Source organism: Leptonotus elevatus, chromosome 9, assembly GCF_054856555.1.
Source record: "Leptonotus elevatus isolate MCC_2025b chromosome 9, RoL_Lele_1.0, whole genome shotgun sequence".
Lineage (NCBI taxonomy): Eukaryota > Metazoa > Chordata > Actinopteri > Syngnathiformes > Syngnathidae > Leptonotus > Leptonotus elevatus.
The window spans coordinates 16,344,110-16,371,979 of NC_141247.1; the positions used below are offsets into that span (position 1 = coordinate 16,344,110).

Sequence of the window (27,870 nt, forward strand, 5' to 3'; positions counted from 1 at the left end):
TTTGCAATTTAAAAGAGACACAGTAGTCAGATAAATTGTATGCAGGGGTGAAACAAAACCACACTGAAAGGTGCTCTATTAATTTATGCGAATGTCATATATTTTTACATTATTAAAAAAGTCTTATGAGAAACCATCCGGCTCGCAATCATTCATGCAAAACAGGAGAGACAAAAACTAAAAATAGGAGCACTGCACGTCTATCGCAATTCTTTAAATTGCGAATCCTGGCTTGCGCTAATTTTGCTCTCTCCGTCTACCTCAAAGCCTTTTTCCCAAGGGCTGCTTTGAAACCGATGTATCTGTTTATCGGTGCGCTGTACTTAACAGCAATCCCGATTAAATCAAGTTTAATTACACCAGCTTTATCAGGCGCAAAAAAAAAAGAGAAGAAGGTCTAAGCCAAGTAAGCGCTTATCTCAAATTGCAGCATTACACCCAGATAGGAAGCTCATTGGTTCAAAATGAGGGAGCATGTGTTTGCAACTGTACAACAATATGGAGAACTAATAACAAAATCAACTGGCAGTAATCTTGCTTCTAAATGTAGGCTGGCGAGGGCATTTCGCATTTCCAGCACTGACGAGTAAACATTTATCTATAACCACCTGGCACAGGAAAACTTTTTGACAGCTCCTTCTCTGGTGCTTTTTTTTTGTTGTCGACCAGACCACGACATCGCAAAGGGGCACCTGACACTTTGATCAATTTGTCCTACTTCGAGCCTAACTGTAGCACAATTCATCATTCGTAATGGCCGGGACTTCAGAGCCCTGGTAGGCCGGGGTTCAGGAGGAGCACTGCAGACACGCACAAACTAAATGACTAAAATGGGAAACATACTCCCATGTCACCAGACGGTGCTCAATTAACGAGGTCCTGTTGGACTGCTGCTTAAAAGCAAGCAGGCAGCAGAAAATTAGCCTTCACACTCTGAACTTATTAAAAAACTGGAAATAGACTCAAACTAAACTATGTCAACTCTGAAGAGATACAACCCAAACTTTCTTTGGTACTTCTGCCAAACGATCAAAAGAGGTTATTTTTTTTAATTGCTGTTGACTAATGTTTCTAACAAAATGGATAAAAGTTTCTGGAGCTTCAAAATGCTAAATTGGAAAGTGGAAATGTTACATTACTAAGATAATTCTTAGTTACATGTCACACCCACAGCAATGACTACGTTTACATGCAATAACCCTTTCAAATTCCGAATATTGCCAATACTTGGGTTTTAAAAGGCCATGTAAACGGGCAAAAACATGAATAAGACCCCTGGGTTACACCTTTTCTAAACCAAATGTCAACATCCAAGTCGGAATGCACACTACTGCTATCTATTAACTCATTCAAAACCAAAAATGTATAAATAAGTATTTTAATATTTTTGCCTACACTCCCAAATATGTATTTATACGTTGTTTTTTTTTAATGTTTTTTTTTATGCTAGAGCATACAGAAAACTTTGGTACAGCTTCTGACATTAAGAGTTGCTTAAAGCAATGGCAGTTATTACAAAAAAAAACGGCCAGCAGGTATAAGAAATCAGCCAGGGCCATGTTGCAACAAGCTCTTTTTGCCAGTGTTTTCAACAGGTTTGTGAATAATGATGAAACTCAGCTATGTTCTAATGCTAATTGCTGCAAAACGGAAACGGATACAAATTAAAAAAAAAAAACCTGATGAAAGAAGAGACTCTAATCCATGTTTTTATAGCAATAGAACACAATATTCTGTGGGCCTTGCAAAATCAATCAAAATCCAGTAAAACAGTCGCGAGCGAAGGGGGTTGCTTCTGTGAATGAGTGGAGTGAATGAGTTAATTTGAACATTTTCCACTAATAAACATTGAATCATTCTGCTTGTCTTTTCAACGGTTAGACCTAAAGCTTATCTTTATCTACCACTTATTATACACAGTGATGGTTTCATTGCAAAATAAATTATAGAAGGGCTAACCTTTTATGCCCAAAAAAAAGAGAACAGATCTTTCCTCTACTTACAGGAAATTGTCTTCGTAATGGGTTAAGACAGGCTGAGACCTAAGACACTGACAAACCCGTCGAGTGATGGAACACCTTGCGGTCACCTCAACAGACGGCCTGGCCTTAACGTGCAGTAATGATCCTATTAAAGTTGCTGGATTTTTGCTCTTGGGAGGTACTTTCTTTGTAGAGTTTAGAGTTAAATCTTTAAGAGCAGAATGAGAGCTTGAAGAGAGTCAACCTGAGATAAACTAAAACTTTCTTAATCCCGGAATGTCTTCATCTTGATCGCCCTGGCCACTTGGAACTGCCTGGGGTTTAGTTGGTATTTTTCAGCCAAATCATAATCTGATCATTTTAACTAGGCCAGTAAGCGAAGTGAGCATGGCTGCAGCGCGGTGCATTATGGGTAGGGGCGGCTGGTAGCCTGCTACCAACTTGTCATTGAAAACGTACGGAGTCTAGCGCTGATTTGGACCATTTCAACTGTTGGAAAGTTGATGTTTTTTTTTATTGAATCTATTTTAAATATGCATAGCATGTCGTTACTGACAGGACGCAACACCGGAATGCGATCAGGAGACGGGTAGGAGCTTTCTTCACTGAAGGTTGAAGCAGGTTCTTAAATGACTGTCATTCCATTAAGTACGTCCGCTAGCAAGCTTCGTGATGCTTCCGTCTGCTCCCTCGCTTTCAGGATATTGACAAAATAAATGTAAAACAAAAAAACAAACAATTTAGCCTCTTATACGTCCGTTTGGATCTTTTCTTTTCTGTCTGGAAATTGGGAAGAGTGAACGGAGGTTTTTTTTGCCGATAAACTCCATTAGGACAGTTAAAAATGGCACCAAGTGCACCTGTTGTTTGGTCACTTAAGGCTGAAAGTCGTTTAAACAATGCTTGCAAGCTTTAAGGTGTGCAGTTACGCAAACACTTTCAATGCTCCATTCGTCGCCATTCAAATGACGGCTTTGTTTGGTAGGTTTTTTTTTTTTTTTTAAACTTGATTTTTACGCATGCGCAAACTTAATGCGCACTTCGCTTATAGTGTCACACTAAAAATATTACTCATTCACGTTAATCAATACTAGGGGTGTCAGGTGATTAAAATTTTTAATCATTATTAATCGCATATGACTTCAATAGTTAACTTATGATTAATCACAAATCGTTTATCTGTTTTAAATGTACAATAAAATATATATTTTTAAGTTTTCATACTCTTAACATAAAAAGTGGAAAATGTGAAACTAATATGGCTGCATCTTTTAGTCATTGATACACTCATTTCATAATAATTCATAACATTTAGTTAAAATGATGATTCATTTGATGAAGATGCACTGTACAGTAAAAATTGAGTGTGTTTTGTTGAGGTCATTTTTCTGCCACTAGATGGCATAATTGTATTTGTAAGACATTGGTGACAGCTCAATGCATTTTTCTTTCCATATTAAGCGCTATCTAATCTTTAACATGAAGTAACTTGTAAAATGTTGCAGTTTTTTGTAAAATACAACTTGACCCCAGTCTCCACAAATATATGCATTATTAGTAAATGTATTACTGTTAGATTTTGATGTGGATGTGTCTGCTAAGTTGCGACTGGAATTTCCACAGTACATGCTTTCAAATGAAGGGTGGTCATTAATTGTGCAAAATCAATACATTCTTAAATAAATGCAGTGGATGCAATGCTGGCTGTTCCATTCTGAAAGGAAGTGGTTCGTCACAAGTTTCGTGTTCAAGGGAATATAATCACATCGATTGATGAAGAGGACGAGACAAAAAGAAAAACGAAACTGACAAAAGGAACAAAAGGTATCAAAGAAAAAATGTGGCGACGGTTTGCGCAAGCCTGGCTGAGTGGTTTATGGGAAGCAACTGGCGGAGCGAGCAAAGAAACAAGGTCGTAAAACACCTTCTTCGATAGTCGACAGCCAGAGCTTCTTTGACATTTAATTATTTCCAATACATATGCTGCGGGAACAGGAACACCAAGCCTCGGCTTAGCTTGAAAACAGAACTAAGCATTTACTATATCAATGACACCAGCACATTTGCACTGACAAACGAGTTTTAGTCCACTTCAGTCGCACTGCATCACCATGACAGGTGCTTATAACGATATTTATGTATACACTAATAAGAAACACACATTACGCATTAGTTTATTGCAGCAATTGTATTGGCTTAGGTGCACCCAATGAATCTAAGTTTGCCAACTATAAAGTTGAAAGTAACAACAAAAACATGACGCTGATTTCCATGTCCGCTTTCTTACAGTACACAGCAAAGGCGTGACATTCCTGTAATTATGCAGTAGCGTCAACAAAGCCTGTTCATAAATTCAATTTGCTACTTGTCACCTGCATGTTGTTCTTGCAGGGGAAAAAATAAATAAACAAGTCGTATTGACTGAGAGTTCTATTCCTGATGGGTTCATCATAATAATAATTCTTCGGGGAAGAGCGAGGTGAGTAATTTCCAGAATTTTTTAAAGCTGCTGTCTGACAGGCGTTTGTTTACAGCATGTTATGATATCATGCTGTCACCAAAAAACTGAAAGCAGAGGCACTGCACATTTATGCCAGGATAAATGCAGCATAAACACAAATAATAATAAACGACCACAATGTACCAAACCAGGCAACCACCATTTGCTATCCGTATAGACAGAACTTGAATTTATTGTTCAGTAGCTGTTGCAAAAGCTGTACTTATTTCTGCCCAGGCAGCTCAGTAAAATCCGGATAAACGTGACAAAATAGATATAAAATCAACATATGAAGCAGGGCTGTGCAAAATTATGAATTCAATTCAACAGACGCATTTGAATTTCAATTGACTGCACCGCACAGGATGTGGAATTGAATTTGAGGAAGTGGAATTGAATTCAATGCAATTCAGAGAAAAATCATTCTCATCACATATCAGTGAGAATGAGCGTATCTATTATAAGTAGGGATGTTCGAAATTTGTTCAGACTTCAACTGCTGAGTGGTCACAAATACCAAGTACCGATACCACCAGTACTTTTCACACATAAAATTTCCCAAAAACAAAACAATGACATACTTTTAAAGACCTAGAATATAGAATTTTGCCTTAAAACTGCATGCAATTAATGGCTATTTTCTATTCTTCTAATTTCTAGTTTCTGATCATTAAACGGCCACTAGTGGGTAGATATTGACCACCTTTCTCATCTACCAATGCCTTGAGATAAGACTGGTATCGGTACTCAGTGCATTTTACTAGTGTGCTCCCCCCAAAAATGTCAAAAAATGTTAGGGAAGACATTTTAAATAAATATTTAGATAAATAAAGCAAGGTACTCTGGGAAATGCAATGCTGTTCTACTATCATATCAATTCAATTTAAAAGTTTTTACAATTTTAATGATCATTTTATCTCAGTAGGTCTTCAATGTTAACAAAAACTATTACAACACTTACTGTAATTATTGTGTGCACCAAGTCCTTACAATTATATTTTTTATCAAATGCATTTAGGCTTATACGGTAAAGCTTCATTGTTAAATATACTTTAATTTAGCATCTTGATATTTTATTTTTACTTTCAATTCCACTTTCTACAATTCAAATTTATATTGCAAAAATGGAATTTAGGGGTCATTCTCAATTCAATTCTACATTTTATTCTGTCTTTTTATGTACACCAGTGAGCGACTTGAACAGCTCCTTCCTCTCTCTCTCTGCATTAACAAAGACTGGATTGCAAAGTCCGAAGATAAAGTGTAACAAAGCAATCCAACTTTTCTCGCTTCATGTGTCTTTAAAAGCTTTTGTGGACCACACTGCTGATGTCACGCAACTGGAGGTGGCCCAAACACAGTGCACAAAATCAAATTGAAATTCCTGATTCACTTCAACAGAGTGTCTCAAACTGGAACAGCAGCGCGCTCCACAAAAGAGTGAGCGAGCGAGCGAGCGCAAGCCACGCTATATAGCAGAATATTGGCGAGATGTTGCACAATCCCGTGACAAAAGCAGTTAGCTTACTGACACTGAGTCATGAGTGTGGCCGCCACAGTCTTGTTTCTTTATTGTCACACACCATATTCTTCTTTTATCATTCTTAAGTCATCGGAGCACTGAAGGAATCACCGCATTCCGCTAGTGTGATGAATTTGAAGTGTCAGACATGAGTATCATCGTGCATAGGAGAGGTGTCGACGATCCACTATCCTCTAAATAGCCTCATACTGCATCTAATTTGCGCTGTAATGAGATCTAATGAGGGGTTACAGGCCGTGTGCTTGATGAATTGAAACCAGTGGATGAGAGTTTAACTTCACCTCAGTCAACCTCCTCGAGCAGGAAGGGGAGGATGAAATAAATAGCAGAAGAAGTGAGGAGAGGAAACCCTGACTTTTGTGCTTTTACTCTTTTTTTTGGTTGCTTTCCGTGTAATGTTTTTAAGCACATTTGTGCCCATCTGTTCGCCCACAGAAAGTCACCGGTGCAATTAACCTAGACCATTAGCCGTGAAAGAAAGGCCTCGCTGGGAGGAGGACGGGTGCTTCCTTATGGCCAGGTGGAAAAGCTGTAATGATGCTTTCTTTTAATCTCATCTCTCGCTCACTTTAAAGCATCGAAATTCAAGCTCTGTTTCCCAAACGCGTTAACTGCTAAACTCGGCCTTTCCCCTTCCAGTACCGCATTGCTGTCCAGTTCTTTTATTGTCTCCCCTTTAGCCCAGTCCTTCTCAGCAGCCTCTTTGGGCAGCGACAGACACACACACAACACACGTCAATACAGCCAACACAAGTGCCCCAAAGGACAGCAGTCATGCACTTGTTTGATGTGTCTTCCTTTTACCTCTCTCTAAACCATTTTTTTTTTTTTTACCATTTCCCCCGCAGGTAAAGCAGTGAAACCATACAAAAGCGTTGACACAACAACTTGAGAAACTTTTTCAAACAGGTCTTTAATGTGCACCTTCATTTCGGGTTCATCCACCTTTCCTGAGGCCGAGGCCAAGTTCGAGCATGGCATCCATTTTGAAGCGATTTCACTACACTACATATTGACATAAATGTGCAGATGGATTCAATACAGAAGAGCAAAATAATGTAAAGGAGCATAGTAGCTCAGTCATAAAAACCTTGGCTCAACTCTTAATGGGAAATGCTCAATTCTATATAAACAAATAAAGGCCTATATTATAAGAGTGACTAGACAAACTAAGAGTGACTTATACACCATTATCATAAAATAGAAACTACAAGTATCATCACAAGGGGCTAGACAGACAAAGAGTGGCTAATAAAGTATCATTGTAAGTGACATAACAACTGCATAGCAACTACAAATACACAAGGGACTATACCAACTAAAAGTGGCTAATACATCATCATCCTTATTGACATAACAACTACAAATATCATCAAAAGGGACTAGTGAAAATGTGAAATGAAAACTAAACATATTATCAGTCTAGTTCCTACTAGACAAACTAAGAGTGGCCACTAATTCATCATCATAAGTGACATAGCAACTGCATAGCAACTGCTAATATCATCACCAGTGACAAGACAAACTAAGAGTGGCCAATAATTCATTGTCATCATCATAAAATAGCAACTGCAGATATGATCACAAGTAACCATACAAACTAAGAGTATCACCATAGCATAATCATATGTGACATAGCAACTGCATGACAACTACACATATCACAGGGGACTAGACAAACTAAGAGTGGCTAATCCATTATCATAATAAAATAGCAACTGCAAATATGATCACAAGGGACAAGACAAACTAAGAGTGGCCAACAATTCATCATAATAAATGACATAGCAACCGGCAACATTAACATCATAACACAAATACCCCATAACACAACCTAAAAACAGTCACATATGACCCGATGATGCAACCCAAAACATAGTCATAGCAGCAATGTCATAACATCACCAATCTAAGGTCCAAATAAACGTCACTGTGGTGAATGTTGGCGCCAGAGACCTGTGGTCACTGTTCCAGCCACTGCTGTAATAGGAGACTTCCCTCCAGACCAGCAAAAAAAAGAGTAGCTGCTCGTCTGGCACCAGTTTAGCAGTTTCCAAGAAGGTCCTTTTAGTGGTAAAGAAATCAAAGCGCAAGTGCTAATTTGAATCATCAGCTGAGTGTGAAATGGGCAAAATGATGTTGGGCCACCACCTCCACCACCAACTTATTATGAGACCACACTTTCCTATGAGACAAACTGCTTGGAAATATGAACAACTCAGACGCTCCAGAATGGACTTTGACAGACTTAAGAGTTTATAAGTAAAAATACAGTAAAATTAAGAGAGGGGAAACAAATAGTTTATGCTCTTTTCTTCTTCTTTTTCTTTTTTTTTAGGTGGAAAAGACTCTTAACATTTTATAGGATACACGGCTGGAAATAGATAATATAGCACACCATAAAATAGGAATAATAAAAATATGCTTCCTGAACAAATAAACATAGTTTATGAACAACTCAGTCATGCAAATGTTTTCTGTGGAAAAGTTATAATATCTAAAACATATTTCAAAGTTCAGGCACTTTTCATAGTAGCCTACTCGACTTGATTCAGATGGCCTTGAGATACACTAACTTTTGTTGACATTACAACTTAAAAACAATACAACTTAATGTATTTGAAATTCAAACATTACAAAGTATTTTAGGCATCTGTGGGATCTCTGCATGTTTTCAAATATGCAGGAGAAAAGTTGGAAAAAGGCACAAGAGTAACTTTCCAAACCTAATAAGGACATTTGCCTCTATTTCAATTGTTTTACTGATACAAGCCCACTTGTGTCACCTCCCACGACCGTCCTCAAAGGGAGGTGGGGTGGTATTGCCGCCCTTACTCTGGTCCTGCCATGAGCTCTTGCATAGGAACATGATTAGAGTAGGACAGGAAGCCGGAAGCCAGAAAAGTCTGAGAGATGTGGGACGTGGGTGCAAGGTGAAATATGTTGTTTGACGTGCACCAGATAGAGAGAGAATGACTGGTCAGTGTGTGCCCAAAGGAGAGAAATAAGAGCTGTCATGACTCCCCACCTCCAACCCCAACCCCCAGCCCCCTCCCATCCCCCCCTCCCAAAAAAAAGGCGGTAGAGTACGGAGAGAAGTTGGATGTTGACAAGGGATAGATGAAAGTGGATTAGCCGCGGCGGCGATTTGCATTCCGTGGTGGAACGAAAGCCCATGCGATGCCCCGAATAGCTGGATGCATGAATAAGTAAACAAACAAAAACAAAAATAAACCCTCCATCTGGATGGATGCTGCCAGGTCCCTAGCGGGAAAACAGTAGGGGCGGGTAGAGTGGTAAAGTGGGGGTGGGGGGGTGGGGGTGGGGGGTGCCGGAGATGTATGCGATGTCGCCACCACCACACTCTCCCGACTCCACTATCATTCATTTTCTCGCCCCTGACTGTCCATATTGCTATTTCCATCCAGATTTCCATGTGCTTTCGGATAGTTCTGCCCAGTAACACCACAGCGACACATGGGGAGGCTCTGGCAGATGTTCATTTGACATACTTTCCGGGGTCGCCGTGTCAGGACGCCCAGCTGAGTCGAATTCACAACCTCACATTTTCCAAAGGTGAAATTTAGTCTATTTTCATTCAGAGATTGCAGAAGTCCAAGCTCAGTTTCGTTTAGTCTTAAAAGGAGTGCAGTTTTGCCGATCAGCTTCTCTTCTGAGATGCTTTAAGGATAAACAGAGGTGAATTTGGGGATGCTTGATTTTTTTTCTGTTTGAGACATTAAAGTTAAATCTACGTTTATGTATTTCAATAGAACATTTTGATGTTTTGTTAGGAGGAATACAGTGAAACTACACAACCAAATTACAATCAACTAGACAATGCAAGTTGCAGATTTTAACTGAATTTTTCATTATGTTCCTTAACTCATTCAAACCCAAAAATCTATAAAGATATATTTTTTTATACTTTGTCCTTCAAGTCAGTCAAAATCCAGTATAAAAGCGGGAGCGAAGGGGATTACTTCAGTGAAAATGGCTGAAAGTGAATGAGTTTTAATTGCTTCAAATAAAGTGTTAATTTTGATGGGGGAAAAAAACAACTTTCAGACATTGATGGTAGTCAAAATTGGATAGATTCAAATAACTTGTTTAAGTGTTTATACAAAAAATACTCAACCACATTTTTAAGCCATGGGGCCATAGCTGAGGAACAACCAATGTTTGGAATGGATCATGACAAAGGTGTTCCAAAATTCAAAAGTATCGGGTTTCAAACAAAAGCAAGTGCACGGGTTCAATTAACGTTTACACTTTGGTGCCAATTCAACATTTGGAACATTCTATCTGTGTCTGTTCTCTATTGAGTGTCATTCTAGCTATTGCATTTTATTCAAAACCATCCAAAAGCAAATTATTGTATTTACAAATGTTGTCTACAGGGCAAGCTATAAACACCCTGATGATAAAAGCATACTCTTCAAAAAAATCCCCGCAAACACAACAGTGAAAAAGTATTCCCTTAAAAGTGTCACAGGACTACATTGATCAAGCTTGTTGAAAATGTGCAGACCATTTTTATTAAACTTTTATTTCATTTTATGATGCTGTTGCTGCGACGGACAGGACAGGTAGAGATTTACTCGAGCCACTCAGGTTATTTAGATGAAAGAGACGTCTAAGCTCATTAGACGTCTGTTAAGTCTGGCTCTTATCTCCAGGGCAGCATTCAGAATGAGTGGCACGTTTGGATAGTGAATGCCGACTTCTGGAATACGGCTCAAGATAACATCTGAACTAAAGTCCATACGGGTTGTTTGCATCCGCGAAAAGGCGGTGATGTCTCTGAAAGCTAAACAGATTTGACAATGAATTCTGCTGAAGGTAATTAAGTTTGATTGACTGGAAAGTGACTGGTGAGAACCACATGTGGGTGGAGAAATGATTAGACACTCGATCCACCCATAAATTATTGATAGTCAAAGGCGCCTTTCAGCAAGGGGGAGCACAATTCTGAAAAAAGAGCTGGAAATCGTTAAAGTACAGGGCAATATATAACAGTTACATTTATCAAATACTAGGTTGCGAAAAAAAAAATCTTTAGAAAGCAAACCTTTCATATGCATTTCTTTTCCCCAGGTCCATACTGCACTAAGGAGCACATATAGGCCTAAGGCCCTTTCCCCCCTCCTTCCTTCCTCTAGTTTTATTTTTTCTATTTAAGAAACTCAGGGCACTAGCTAGCGAACCACCAGGCTTCCTGTTCGGTCTCCCTCTGTTGGTCAGTTATTTTTGTGTTTCTTGGACGGGTTGTGACAGTGAAGACAAGACAAATTCCTTGTGTGTTTTTACATACTTAATACATCTGATTGTGATTCTAACACTGCCAAAATAAAAAATAAAATAGATAAATGAATAAAAGTGAAAATAAAAACGGATGTAAAAAATATAATTAAAAAAAGAATACAAAAAAATACAGTAAATCTATCCCTAAATAAATGTAAAAATAAATAAATAATAATAAAAAACTAGATTCAAAATATAAAATTATATACATATATACGGATAAGCGGAATTGAAGACGGAACGGAACGGAAAAATAATAATAAAAAACTAGATTCAAAATATACAATTAAATGTCGAAATACATACAAAAATAAATATATAAATAGAATTAAATATCAATGAATAAATGAAAACACTCTGCTCTCACATTTATTTATTTCATGTTGCTGACGCGCTCAGGTCAAAATGTTATTGAAATGAGGGGGCCCTGCAAGCCAGGACCCATACTACTCATTTCCTATAGGTAATTTAAAATACTTAGGCATAAAAATCTCACCTAAATTAACTGATTTAGTTCATTTAAATTTCACTCCACTTCTGGATAGCATTTATAGTGACTTGGAGCGCTGGAATAATCTTCCTATTTCTCTAATAGGACGAATAGCCACTATTAAAATGAAAGTTTTACCCAAAATAAACTATTTTTTCTCAATGATTCCATTTAAACCTACGGCTAACTGGTTCCAGTTGTTGGACTCAGCCGTTACAAAATTTTACTGGAAAAAAAAAAAAGCAAAGATTAGTCTATCTACTCTTCAGAAAAATAAATCCAAAGGAGGTCTAGAGGCACCAAATTTTATGCACTATTATATAGCCAACCAGCTACAATATATTATTTTATGGGCACAACCCAATAGAGATACTAACTGTTGGCTGGAACTAGAACAGAAGGATTGTAATAACCTCAGACTCCTAGATTTACTCTTTATTACAACATCGATTAAGCGCCATAACTGCTTTAAAAATCCAATGATTTCCGCCACCCTGACTGCCTGGTGGAAGGCACTAGAAATGACAAAAGCCAAAGTGGAGCCCAGCGGGCTTTCTCCCCTATGGCATAACCCCGACTTTCAAATTAACAACCAATCGTTTTATTTGAATGTGTGGGAGCAGAAAGGAATTACACATCTCCACCATCTCTTCTCAGATAATATGTTTATATCATATACATCCTTGCTCCAAAAATATAAAATAAAAAACGGAAACTTTTTACATTATTTGCAAGTTAAAAGTATGATAAAGAAACAAATTCCAACACTCCAGGGTACGCTCCAACCGCCTGTTTTAGCTAAAGATATTACCAAGCTTTCTCCGACAACAACAAAAAAACTCTCAAAAATATATAAGTTACTTTCATATACTGATAAAACGTCTTTACCCATCTCAAAATGGGAAACAGACTTGTCTATAGCTCCGGAATCTGTCTTTTGGATTCAAGTTTGTGAAAATGTTTTTAAAATGACAAAACACACAAATTTACAACTTATCCAACATAAAATTATTCACAGAACATACATTACTCAATATATGATGAAGAAAATGGGACTCTCAGACTCCGACATTTGTCTCCAGTGTTTACAAAACACTACAGACACTTATTTTCATGCTTTATGGTTATGTACTCCGGTTATGTGTTTCTGGACTAAAGTCTTAGAAAAACTTTCCGCTGTCTTGGACTGTAGGATACCGTTCTCTCCAAACTTGTGTTTGCTAGGTGACTTAACAACAATTGACTTACCACATAAACAATTTCAATCTATACTTGTAGCCCTTACTATCGCAAAAAAAACAATTCTTGTTAACTGGAAAAATAAACAAACTTTGAATATCGACCAATGGTCTAACCTCCTCATAAATCATATTTTAATGGAAAAAATATCTGCCTCAAATAAAAACCAAATGTCAAAATTTAAAGAAACATGGTCTACGTATATAGAATTTTTTAACCTAAACTTGGATTTTAATTCTGCCTGTTAGCGAGAGCCACAGCAGCGTTATAACTGGCATTGATGTTTCTGTATTAGGCAATTTGTAACTAATGGTTGTGTTTCCATAGTCAGGAACCCGGCTGCTGCCAGCGGGATCGAGCGGATTCACCTCTGATGGGCACCAGGGGTTGATATTCGGATTCACGGCATGCCAGTGGGTTAATTCTGTGGGTGCTGTCCCCCCTGGCGGGGAGTGGGCGGGTCTGCCCCTCTGTTGGCTGCTGGGTGGCGGCTGCGTCTTGGCCGTTCCCTGGGTCTCTTGGGGGGTGCTGCGTTGCGGGGCTTTCCCTGGTGTCGGGGGCGGCGCCGTTCCGGCGCGGTCCGTCGCTCTGGGCCCGGCGACGCGGTTCGGGGCCTGTGGGCCGCCGGGGTGCCCGGTGGTTCCCTCTCCCCTCCCCCTTCCTCCCCCTTGCTGCCTCTCCCTCCTCGCCTCTCCCCGCCCGTCCTCCGCCTCCCTGTCCCCTCTCCCTCGTCGCCCTTCCTCCTCCTCTCCCCCTCTCCTTGCGTCCCTGCCGCTGCCCCCTGCCTTTCTTGTCGTCCCCTTCCCTCCTCCCTTCCCCTTCCCCGGTACGCCTTCCTTCCCCTCCCCTGGGCCGGGGGCTCCATCCATGGCCCGGGTCTCGGTGCTATGGGGGCCGGCGGGGGTGGCTGGGGTTTGGTGTCGTGCCCGCCCCGCTCCGGTGGGCGTCCTGACACCTCGGGCGGGACCCAGTATCCGGGGGGCGAGCCCTATCGCCCCGCCGGACGGGTCCCATATGCCCGCCGGGGTCCTGGTGGGGTGGGTGGGGGCTTGGTGGGCCGGTGCGCCTCCTGCCCCCGCCCGGTTGGGGGGGGCCCCGCTGGTCACACCTCTTAACTCACTACACTAGGTTTGCACAATACACTTTTATAGACATATAGGGCACATAACACACTTTGGGGGGTGGGGTAGGGTGGAAACACCGTCTTCACCCTACAACTCCCCTCCAATTTTAATACACCACACAACTTGTGGGTGGGGGGGGGGGCTTGTGGGGGTGCCATCGGTTGGGGGCCGCAGTATAGAGCAGTGCTGCGGTCCCCTGTCCGTGTCGCCACCCGCCCCCCCCCCCGCCCTATCTATTTTTTTTTAATGCACCACATACACTCAGCAACATGCTTGGGTGGCGGGTGGATCGGAGCGTGGGAATATCATTTCCATCGGCTCCGGTTCACCTGCTCCTAATTTTAATGCACCACACACACACACTTGTATATACACTGGGTGGGGTCACATTCACGGTTTAGGGGTAGAGTTCGCCAGTCCGCGAGCTGGCGGACTCAGTAACAGGGGTTAATTTTCACAAAGAACGCTGGGGTGACGACCGGGGCCTTCCCCCGCTGGGCCTGGGGTTCGGGGGTGTCGGCCGCCCTCCGGTGCCCCCATCTCCCCCTTCTGCCCCCGGTGTTCCGTCCTTCCACACGGCGGGGGGTGGGGTGGGCGCGGCTGCCCTCTCCGCTCCGCTGCCCGGCCCCTCTTCGGCGCCGGTGCCTGGGTGCGGGTGGTCCCCGGGGGCTGGGGGTCGGGGGTTGGGGGGCTGCCGGTTGGTCGGGGTGGGGTCGGGGGGGGGGCGGCTTTGTTGGGGGGGGGGGGGCGGTGGTGGGGGTTGCGGGGTGGGGGGGTGCTGGGGGTGGGGGGTGTCTGGGGGATTGGGGGCATGGGGGCGGCTGGGGCTGGGTTGGGGTGGGTGGCGGGGTGGATGGGGGGCGGGGGGTTGTGGGGGGGCGGGGGTTGGGGGCCGGTGGGGTGCCTGGTGGGCCTGCAGTGCCCCGTCCTGCTGCGTTGGGCCGGGGGCGCGGGCCGGGTTGGGGCGGGGGGCGCTCCTGCTCCTGGGTTTGCTCTCCGGCCGGTGGCCCTGGTGGGGCCCGGGGGTCGTCCTTTGGCGCTGCCGCGGCCTGGGGGGCCCTGAGGTGTTGCGCTTGCTCTGTTCCGGCGGGGGTCGACGGCTCCCCTCTTTGGTGGAGATTTTCCTGCATGCCAGATCCACCACACCAGCATCTACCGAAACTCAGACACAATCTGTTTCCTCCTCAGGTTATTGAATCGGTGGAGGCTGGTGTCTCGGATCTCACGCGGCTTCGTCTGTCCTTCCTTCCTTTTCTCGGTCTCTCCGTTGGTCTCTTGAGGCCTCCCTGATTTTATGTTTTTTGGATTTGTTGGGGTCTGGATGTTTCTTGGGCTGGGGAGGAGTTCTGGTGGGGGGTGTCTGGTCGGTGCTGGATTTCACCTTCCTTGGTTTTCTTCGGTCCCCTCGGGTCTCCTGGTGTTCGATTTAGGTGAACGGTATGAGATTTTTTTTTTCTAATAGGTTTTCTGGTGAGCTAACAAACACACGCACGCACGCACGCACGCACGCACGCACACACACATACTCACCCACACACACACAAAAAAAAAAAATGTATGTATGTATGTATGTATATATGTATATATGTATGTATATATGTGTATATATATATATATATATATATTTAAAAAAAAAAAAAAAAAAGAGCAATGATGATGACATTTCCGAATGAACAATACTGAGCTCTATAAAAAAAAAGAAAAAAAAAAAAAAAAAAAAAGAAAAAAAAGAAATGAGGGGGCGGTCCTAAGTGTGTCTTGGGTTGGACTCCACCATTGCAAACTGCCTTTCAATGGTCGAGTGAGCGGGTCGGCGAACAAGGAAGTCTCGCCGGCTTGCATGGAGAGCTCCAGCAATGGACGACTATCTTGTCCACTGTCACCACAACTTGCGACTTGAGTTGCTCGACAAGTCATTTGAATGACATTTCGACCTGACAGAGCGTCTGCAGCATGAAATAAATAAATGTGAGAGCAGTGCGTTTTTTTTATTGATTGCAATTTATTTCAATTTATAGATTTATTTTTGTATTTATTTAGATTTTTTTTTCATATTTATTTTTGGAATCTTGTTTATTATATATATATATATATATATATATATATATATATATATATATATATATATATATATATAAATAAAGTTGTTTTTATTTCCATTTATATTTATTTTTTGGATTACAATTTTGAATTATATTTTTTTATAATCGTTTTTATTTTCACTTTTATTCATTTATTTACTTATTTATTTAGTCATTTATTTATATTTAATTTTGGCAATTTTGGTCCTCCATACACCATAAAAGAAGCATTCACGTTATCGTCACAGGCCGTGACCTCATGTCTCGACAAGCTATCCGCGGCGTTGCCGTCGTTTGCTGCGTCTGTGTCGCCGTGGAGACACAATGCGAACTTGGCGAGTGCGCACCTGCCTGTCAACGCTCGCCTATGATCAGCTAGCGCGGCTGAGGCTGTGACACAGGTGCGCGCACACTCCTTCCTGCCTACCCGCAGCTGTCAGTGTGGCACAAAACCATCAATCTCAGACCCTCTACCTCCGTCACAGCTGACAGGAAGCCGTCAGCCACGAGTCAGTCAGCTGCATATGCATTTTGGTTTCTCGTGGCACACGGAAAACACGTTGAAATGTGGAAAAAATAAAAATATGCTCTAGGACACTAGATATAAAAAGATCGACAACTGTCACAATTTGGAGGCTAAAGAAAAGTGAATGTAGGGAAAACAGAAGGCAAATTTATGCCACCTACATACACGCACATAAATATCACATTTGAAGAGGGTTTTTTTCAGAATTTCCTACATATCTACAAGACAATAGTACTATACAAAACCTAGTTACATTTATTTAAAAAAGATTTATCACATGGATCAAAATAGAGGACATTGTGAATGCAACACAATGGTTAAGTGGACTTTTTGTATGTTATGCAAACTATTATACATTGTGTATAGCATTCGTGTAAATAACTGAATTTCATACTGTAAATGTGACTCATTTCTAAGTGAATGTACCACTTTATAATGGGCTCGAAGCTCTTGAAATCAATCTATTTTAGGTCATGAGTTTCAAATCCGATCCTCAAACATGCTTCCGGGCATGTTAGCAATAAAATGAAAACATCATTATGGAAATAATCCATCCACAGTGTTTCATATCTACATGTGAGTGGCGTGACATTGGATTGCAGCATCTGACACAGACGCTCAACTTAAAAGGTCACTTAAACACACTCCATATACACCCACAAATGAAATAATTAGAAGCGTGATATGTTCATGTCAATTCATTATTAACACTTCAGCTCAAAGGTCCTGATAATAGTGTGCACAGTCAAACTAGTGCATAAGAGAAAACAAATACGTAAAAAACAACAACAATGAAATATATTAGGGTTGTGCACGAATTGGTGGTGACTCAAAATAAGTAGCGGATTGGTAAACAAATGCCAATTCATAATTTTCCCATCCAAGTCATAATGTGTCAACGCATATGTTCAGAAAGGAACATTTGAATGGAATCTTCTCCCCCCCTTTACTTGGGGATTGCACGTGTGGAAGCGACACACGCTGCATAACCCGGAAGTAGTTTGTGTTTGTGTGTCAGGTCTGTGTGAGACACCGTCCTAGCAACTAATTGGCTACGTAAATTTCTCATTGTTGACCTCTCACGCCAACAATTTCCAGCTTAGGCAAAATAGCTTAGCATTAGCGAGCGTACTAGCTTACCATTAGCGAGCGTAACATTAGCAAGAATGAAGCTACTATCGTAACATTAGCGAGCCAATTATTAACTAGGATGAAGCTACTAGTGCAGCATTAGCGAGCGTAGCATTAGTGAGGACGAAGCTACTAGCATAGCATTAGCGAGTGTAGCATTAGGACGACGCCATAAGAGTGGCATTAGTGAGCTTAGCAGTAGCTAAAACAAGCTACTATTAAAGTGAACTCCATTTACCATTATATATTTTAATCAAATAGGATTTGTCATCTCTTGGACAATGAAGCGTTTCTCTGGGAAAATATAGTAAGTAAGCGATTTGAGTATATTTGGGATTCAGTCATTGACGAGAACGAGACCGTTGAGTATTTGATATATGTATATATATATACACACACACACACACACACATACTCAACAAAAATATAAACGCAACACTTTTGTTTTTGCTCTCATTTTTTATGAGATGAACTTAAAGATCTAAAACTTCTTCCGCATACGTAATATACTTTTTTTTTTTATCAAATATTGTTCACAAACCGGTCTAGATCTGTGATAGTGAGCATTTCCATGATTAGTGCACAGGTGTGCCTTAGATTGCCAACAATAAAAGGACACTCTGAAAGGTGCAGTTTTGTTTTATTTATTAGGGGGTTTGGGGAACCAGACTGACTGTCAGTACTGACTATATACTCAAGAGTGTGGGTGTGGGCCAGATGCGGCCCTCGGGCCACCAGTTGCCCATCAATGCTTTCAAGAAAGCCGGACCAAGTCTATTTCAAGAAATGCCTTTTTTTTGTGCGAGGAAGCTTGCATTTATGTATAGAAGCATACACAAGTTGATCCTCAAAGTGTGAAAGGTTGACAAGCAGGATGCATAAATAGGAGCATCATTGTCAGCATACCAACTGCTCTCTGTAGAGACTCACTGGGACAGTCAGACCTCAATCGATGGGCCTCGCTGAATTAAAATATGGCGATCACTGGCAGTGAAAACAAATATGCTTTTGGATGGATAAAAAGGAAGAGTATAATCACGTATGGGAAATGGGACATTATGGAAAAAAATGAACTTCCATTGAAAAGTTGTGAGATGGTGATACCCAGGTGCTCTTTGAAGAAGTTAGGGACTTATCTAAATTTGGATGCAGTAATAGATTACGTGGTGACACACAACAACTTCCAACTGTCATGGCAAAGATAAAAACATTGAACATTATTCTATTCCAAAATGTTATCACAATCACCTTGGCAGAGGCATGATAATATTCTCACCAAACAATCCCGATTGGTGCAAGCTGTTGCTAACCAGTCAGTGATGATTGCTTTGTGGGAGAAAAGAAAAATCTGCACCTCCTGTGTTTCTTTTGGAGGTTACGATACAATTGAAAAAAAAAAAAAAACATGTACAGTGGTGTCTTGAGTTACAAGTGACCCGAATGTAAGAACACGGGTAGATAGATTATAACAACGCTCATAAGTATATATTCTTGAATCTTTATTCTCTGTGAAAAAAAAATGCTATTATTATCATCACTATGTAGCTTACCGAGTCAGTCATGTGTGTACTATACTGCCCCCTGGTGGCCATGATGCACACACCAGAAGGAGTTCAATGTGGAGCTGGAACGGATTAATGGCATTTCCATTATTTTCAATGGGGAAAGATGCTTTGAGATACACATGTTTGAAGTTATACTTGTCGTTATTTAATACGCATTTTGGTATGTATTGGATCATTAAATTTTCCAAAATATAGCTCCCTTTAAATTATGTTTTTTAATACTGTATTTTAAATGTATTTGGATTTTAGCCTGTTATGAGAGTGATGTTTCTCTCCAAAAATGCTTCTCAAAACTTATATTTTCCCCTCTTTGGTTGTTTGTGTATTCCTCTGTGCCACATGCCAAGCTGCATTGCAGTCAAAAGCGTTTGTGGCTCCGCGGCGCTGTTCAAAGCTTAGTGGTTTCGACTGAGGTACAAAGTTAACACGCGGGTGCAGACACTTGCCCCAGACGGGGGCTCTGACCTCGCCGATGTTCGCCGAGCGTGCAGCCTAAAGGGCCTGTTGCTTCTCACAAGAGGCCTTAAGAAAAGGCCCACTGGCTTGACCCCGCTCGGGCTTTTGACACATGCTCCTTGTGACACTCTATCATATGTTGCTTCATGGGAAGAAAAAAGAACACAAACAAAAAATGATTTTTTAAAAATATTTTTAGGCCTCCCGAAAGCCTTTTGTGACTGGGTTTGCTCAGGAGTTGTTTAAATGCAAGTGATGTGATCAAGTAAATGTTGAACATCTGGTCAGTTCAAGAGAATGTGCAAATCCACTTAGTGAGAATTAAAACAAATGGGATGACTGGGTAATGGCTTGGTAAGCAATTTCCAACATTAGGACTTGTCGTCATTGACAGGGGAAATCCGTTCAGCTCCACTCTTGTCTCATCTAACAGCTATGCTTGTTTAAAAAATCAAAATACAACAAAATAAATGAAGTACGTATGCAGCACACACATGACTTGTTATTATCACGTTACTTCAGCTGAGAAATAAGAAAAAACGTCATATTTTTTCTTTCAGTTCTTTTTTTAAACGTAACCCTTCCCCCAACCAAAAGCTTCTGCTAAGAAAAAATTTAATAAACCCTCATTAATTATGCAATTCATTAATCAGTTGAACGTGAAGAGGATTTGGTTGCAATTTGCAAAATGGCATAAAATCTATCCCCTCTAAATAATAATAATTAAAAAAAACATACCCTCTTGAAATGGCATTAAACACAATTGGATGATCTAGTGAAAGGTTTTTAAGCAATACTTTTAATCACAGCAATCCAAAGTGTATTCAATCTTATTATATAGTGACCATATGTGTATGCCATCTGTTCATGGGAATGGATTTGTAAACATCGTATCCATCCATCTATCTATCTATCTATCCATCCATCCATCTATCTATCTATCTTTACCATTTAGATATTGCTGTGCTATGAGATTTACAATACTGTCATTGGATGGATTCATACAATCACTAAGATGCAATACTGCTCTGCTCATTAATAATAATTAATAATAGTTAAATATCATAATTGGTGTTCAGCTATTTTTCACTTAATATGCCACAGCTATACATACAGTACAAGTATATTGTGTTTTACAACAATACTTAACCATATTTACAATTCCATATGTACCTGTGGATGAAATAGCGAAGCTTGTTGTAAAAAGTAAATACAAAAAAAAAAAAAAAAGTGAGCGGTGTAAATACCATGCTGCATTTAAATACAGTATATTCCCATTTATGTATTTATTTATTTATTTTTGTCTTTATTATCGCTCACGTCTTCTTTTCATAGCAACCTGCATTTGTACTTTTTATGGAAAAGTGATACAGTCCAAAATATTGTAAGGGGGGCCTCAGAACGCGATGGCACAGTTCACATGGATGGTCGAAAGTAAATGCAAAGTATTTATTTTGATCAGTCTGCTATTTTGGACGACAACAGAAATCTGTAAATATTTATTGTTGAGAAACTGAAATTTGGAGCATTTGTACAATTTAAAATAAAAAAAAGGTCTCTGAAAGATAAATTGGTTATCAACAATAATTATCGATTACTTTGAAAATATATTAGTTTTGATGAATTGTTGCGCCTGTAAAGTTGAATTTGTGTGGAAAATGTCTCACTGCTGTTGAATCCCCCAAATTCCCATTGCTCATGAACAAAGATCTTGTCCTTTCTCGAATTACCTTTTATTTGCAGGTGCATTACAGAATAAAAACATGAACCTTCCAAGGTTCCACAAAATAATGACAGCCTGGCATCTCTAATTTAAGTGCATGCGAGTGGCAAGGTCAAAAAGATCAGGACGAAGCAACAAAGTAGCTTTTTTTTTTTTCCCCTGGTGTGGAGGACAATCGTCGCATCGCTATCTCCTGCAGGCGACGTTGCCCATGTCATCCTTATGTTTTATTCATGTGAGTCATATTATGGCATTCACAAAGTCAGATCCAAATCTGCTCTGGCAGAAATATTTCATATTATAGCTGCTTCTCTACCCTTCTCCATCTGGTTAGCGCGAATGAGAAAAGCGCGCTCGAACAGACTCCTTCACACACATCCGGGCTGGATTATTAAAAGTGAAGCTTTCAAAGAGGTCACTGCTCAGAGAAAAAAAAAATGCATGCATCAATTATCTTGGAGGATTTGTGGCATACTGAAGACTGTCTTGTCACACTTCCCCATATGGCTGTGAGGTCATTGGCTGGAAGCTGACATTTAGTAGCTAGTGAATTGTGGAAATCCCCCAAAAAAGGACAAAAGAGCTCGCAAAGGGCCTTCGGGCTTGAAATTCCCTCTCAATGTCATTGGCGGAGCTCCACACAAGCATCCCGCTCTTATTTTTCATGTCGGAGCAACTCATGCTGATCAATACGCAGTTTACTGGCATTGCTTCGAGGTGGGGTGCAGTGGTGGGATGAAGGAGTAATTGCAATAAGTCTCCGTAAATATAGCCCACTTGTGCAATCTTAGACGGACGGGAACGCACTTTCCGCACTGCGTTGCGTCGCGACTGGATGACAACGGTGGCGTGACACTACTGAACAACTAAGAAAAACTCAAAACGCCCCCTATTGGCTAAGCCCAAAAATGAATCATGTCCTGAAGATGTGCTGATTGGAGAGTTGGTCAAAGAGCGCCACTTTTGTTCAATATTGTTCGGTACTGTTGATCTTCTGCTCTTGCTACACTACAAAGCTAGTGATGGGAAAATGAAGATTCATGAAGCACTTGCAATATTTGTTTTACTTCTCTAGATGGTGATGTTTGTTTGAAAGATAATAGCTCGTGCATTGGAATGTGTTTAAATTTCCACTGCAGCTTTAAAGCAAGAGTGCCACCTAGAGGAGTTAAAAAATGTCACAAGTGCTTCATGAAGCTTCATTTGTCCATCACTATACAAAACTACAGACATCAGAAACTTGAATCTGTAATTGTCATTACTTTTATTTTATAACTGAACATGTCTGAAACTTTATTCTTTATCCCTCTTGTTTAGATTGACAACTACATTTGTGCAACAAATATGTGCAGTAGGCTACAGTGCCTCTTCAGTTAACATTATTAGTTATCTATATTGTGGTACATTGTGTCAAAATTAATCGATTAATAATAATAACTATTGATTATCAAAATAAACAACCACTATTTTAATTAGGGATTTTCAATACCCCTTTTTTTCAGACTCATACCAGTATGAGCACTCAACTCGTGAGTAGTCACCGATACCAAGTACTGATACCACATACAATTTCTCCCCAAAAACAATGACAGATAATTTAAAAAGACCCATATATCCCAATATAGCTTTTGTCCTTAAAATTACATGAAATGAATGTATTCTTCAAATTTTCTGTTCATAATATTGCCACAAGAGGGCGGCAGATACCGTCGCGAGTACCGATATCTTGATAAAAAGGGTCAAGTTTCGGTCCGATACTGATAACTGGTATCTGTACTCACCAATCCCTAAATTTAATAATTGATAATTTATCAGTTAAAATTGTTCAAATCCTCTTATTTCAGCCTCTCAAAAGTAATTAAAATAATAGTTTTGTAATACAATTTTAATTCAAAATAAAAATGTTATCCGATTGTTTGATTAATCAATGGAATAATTGATAGAATAATCAGTTAAAAAAAATATTGAACCACCATTCCGGTAAGAAGGTCAGCTCAAATCAAACAGTTCCCTGTCTTTTGAATATGTTTAAGTCTATTAAGAAAATATGTCACAACTCCATCTGCATCTTCAAAAGCAATATTGACTTTGGCCCATGTAGAGATGAAAAGTTATGTTGAACTTGTGAACATTTTGAATGGAAATCAGGCAAAAGTTCAAGCAGTGTTGTGTGCTCTGAATTCTGCCACCCATCAACATATCATGTTATATTTTAGGCTGTCCTTTACATCCGCTCAAGGGACGGCCAATGAAAATTAGCTTAATTTAGCTAACTTGGGCACATTTACATAGTAAAATGTTGATTAATGTGCATTGTGCCTTTCAAATAAATCAATTCAAATTCAATGATGGAAAATTAAGGAACATGTCTGTCTGAGCTGGACTTTTCAAGCTGGTCAAATTTTAAGTAATTTGTTGATTATTTTTGCCTTCCTACACTCATTGGTTTAACAGAAGTAGAATTTACAAATCCAAAAGTCCAGCCGTCAATTACGAAATGATAGATGTAAGCCTAATACGAGCAAAATGACTTGTAAAGCGATACTCCGCATCGGCACCCCCTTCGCCGTGCTCCCAAACTCCCCGCGTGGCCCGCCGGCGTCTTTGCGGAGAAGTGACGCACCTTTGTTCATGTCAATCAGCTTCTTCTTCTTCTGCTGGCGCTCCTGCTTCTCGCGCTCGGCTTTTTCCTTCGCCAGCCTGGCTCTCTTGATCTTCTCCTCCATCTCTCTCTTCTTGTGGTTCTCCTTCACGGCTTCCTGATGAGGCAACACGCACACACATTCATCCCAACTTCTGCCACCGCTCTTTTGAGTGTCGTTTTCATAAGCAGAAACTTGCCACCAGCGACAAATTTGTATTCCGAGAAGGGTTGAAGATAAGATGCCGGAATAAACAATAAATCATTTCAAGTGTATAAGCGCTTTTTTGGGGGGGAGGGAAACACAAGGTTATAATCTTGATGGCATCTGCTCCACTTGACATATTTTCCAAGATGGAGGCGAGCTCATGCACTATTACTAACGAATGAAAAACATGACACTTTTGAAGGTTAAGTCACACATTTTTACACTATTAACAAAAACTATAATCTGGAAATCACAAGTGGATTTTATTTATAATCTCTTCAAGAGGGAACATAGTAATAATTGACTGAAATCATGTGGTTGCATAAGTTTACACACCCCCTTATTATGTGTTCACACTTAACCAATCACTTTCAAACTCGTGTTAAATGGGAGTCACCATGTACCTGCCACATACATTTTAGATGTTCCAGTAGGCTTTTTCTCACATTTTGTTTTCTTTCTAGCAGAAGCCAGAAGGTTTTGTGCTACCACTGACTGCTACTTTGATCTACTTATAATTCCCTCCATATTGTATAAGGCCTCAAGTCCAAGTGAAGGAAAACAAGCCTAAAGCATGATGCTGCCACAAGCATGCTTCAATGCGGGTATGATGTTCTTTTGGAAATGAGCAGTGTTTCGCTTACACCAAACAAACCTAGAGCAAAAATAGTTAAACTTAGGTTTCATCAGAGCATACGAAAATTTCCGAAAATCATGGGAGAAAATGTGATATTTAAGTATCTGATTAAACTCACGAAATGACAGACTTTCTAAATGATTGAAAATGGGAGAGGGAGATTTACGCCCTGTTTCTTTATAAAATGCCAATTTTGGTCAAAGTGACTGCCAATAAAAATAATCAATCATTTATATTGTATTGTCAAAAAAATAGACATGCATTCAAAAAATGCTGCTGTTATGATGTGTTGACCTTTTCAAGGCTCTAATGATGTCATATGAAATATTTCAATTTTATTTATTTATTTATTTTAAATATACAGCACAATTACTTACTGCTTTGATTGTCCATAGTGGGCATAAAAAATGGATGGGATGTATGTATGTATGGATAGGTCTGATGCAACTAAACATTTTGAGTAGTTCAAGGTAAAAATATATTCATAATAGACTTAGTCATCACACTTCAAAAGCAGAGCCCATTTTGAGATCAAATACCATAAGTCTAGTAAAAAAAGAAAAAAAGAAAAAACTAGGTCAAACGTGCCGGGATTGGTTGTTATTTTTGTCCTGTAGGGGACACTACGGAGCCATGTCGTTGTGACAACTTCATAATATCACATTTTTCGCCGTGCCCGAAGAGTGTGCAAAGTTTGGTGAGTTTTTATAAATGTTAAGGTCCCCAAAAATGCACATAACATTATATTAATACAAGCTACACGTCTCATAATCCTGAGAAAAAGAAAAGAAAGCGGAGCAGCCGTTGCAGAGCGTCAAGCGGTCTCGGTAGAGTGAGAAGGAGATATCATCCCGCTGCTCCTTCGTGACCAGCCCAAATGTCAGGAAGGAGTCAGAGGCAGCCAGATAATCAACAGGAGCAATTCAGCCTTTACAAATGTGTCAGTTTGTTCTTGTGCCAACACTGAGCAAGATGCAACTGTGTGACCTTTGCAGGCAAACAAGATGTGTTTGCTTCTCATCACGTACCTGAGCTGGTGCAGACCGAGACCGCGCCCATCGCTGCTACAGTATGTGGAGTTTAGGTGGCAGCTCATTCTTCTCATGAGATGTGATACCACAAATGTGACAATAAATCCTTCTTCACAAAGATAACAATGCTCCAATTTGATGGACAGTGGTTATAAATTTGTTTTATAGCCTAGTACTTTAATTATTATGGGTGTAGTTTGCGTTGGTATGCAACTGTATTGAAGACGAGTGATAACGCAGTTTAGCCTGCTATCTAGCAATGGTGGCTGCGGTCAAAGTGTTAGTAAGGTTTTTTGTGGACTAATATTTCAATATAAATCAACAAACATGTCAATACATCTGCTTTCACAAATATACTGTTCACATTTGATGGATAATTATTATCTTGTACTTTTATTATTGTAGTTTGCTTTGCTAACCTATTGAATTCTACTGGGAACGCGACATAGCCTGCTAGCTAGCAACGTCTGCCGCAGGGAAAGTGTCAGTAAGCTAATGTCCTTTCTTGTTTATTAGCTTCATAATCTTAGTACTTTTATTATTGTAGTTTGCTTTGCTAACGTATTGAATTCTCCTGGGAACACTATGTAGCTTGTTAGCTAGCAATGGCTACCGCCGGGTCAGTAAGCCAATTTCCTATTTTGTTGTTTAACATGCTGTCTTTCGCTCACATGACAACACCGTGTTAAAGTTCGCCATGGATGCCCAAAATGGCCGCCACATCACACAATGAGTACTGCATGTGAAAAGGTTAAGGCCTTGCAGTGATTTGCTAGCAACACACAATGCTATTACCTCAGTCTCAAAAGGAAGTCATGGAATGGATAAAATTTTATTTAAAAAATTGTCTAATATGAATGTAACTGATATGCCTACTGTGAAATTGCAACAGGGGTGTTTCTTTTTCCATTTACTTACACATTATTTTGGTACTATTTTCTGTAAATTCAACACACCTTGCAGTGATATAATGTGTGATGACACTTGGTCACCCTGTGTGTGTGTGTGTGTTAGCAGCTAAAACAGCAGGATTACAGGGATTGCGGTGAAAAAGCGTGAAATGAGCGGTTCATCATGCTAGTCAATAAGAGCGCTTTGACATCATGTTCAAGGACACGCGCCCTTGATGTCAGTATCTCCTTGTTGGTTGACAAGGGCAATGGCAAACACACACGCACACACAATCAACTGAGTGTGGTTTACGGCGACACTGTGATATACATACAGTGTCTAAGTGAATACACGTGCATTTTTATTGGCACACGTATCAAAAATGAGAAACCGTATTCCAACATTAATGGCTATGGGTGTTTATTTACTCATCTGCAGATGTGTTTATTGAGACAAATGCTGCTTGGAACATGCACATTTCCATCCCTGTTTTTTTCCCCAAAAACAATAAATTTAAATTGATTGATTATCCAAAATGTCAATTAATTTGATAAACAATTAGTTATCGATTAATTGTTGCGGCTCTATTGCCGAGTGACCACCACAACTGTAACTCTACTTTGCCCTCAATTGCTGTCTCCATAAGATCATTTCACACTCCGTAGGTAACTTGCATGTTGTACGCAGTGCAATGGTAGGGGCTGCTGTTTTGGTTAGCAACAGAGTCCAAATGGGCTCAGCAGTTAAACTGAGTGAACTTTTTTTTCCTGATGTGAAAGTGAAGGTGTCTATTTGAGG

General features: G+C 40.1%; 1 protein-coding gene across 3 annotated transcripts in view; it reads right to left on the reverse strand.

The window, feature by feature from the left end:
- The window catches only part of diaph2 (diaphanous-related formin 2), a 386,239-nt gene that overhangs the window by 56,886 nt on the left and 301,483 nt on the right, over positions 1 to 27,870 (reverse strand). For all 3 annotated transcript variants that reach the window (XM_086084214.1, XM_086084213.1, XM_086084212.1), the window contains one exon: positions 24,288 to 24,423. In XM_086084214.1, coding sequence (XP_085940340.1) covers positions 24,288 to 24,423 — 136 coding nt within the window. The remainder of the gene's footprint in view (positions 1 to 24,287; positions 24,424 to 27,870) is intronic.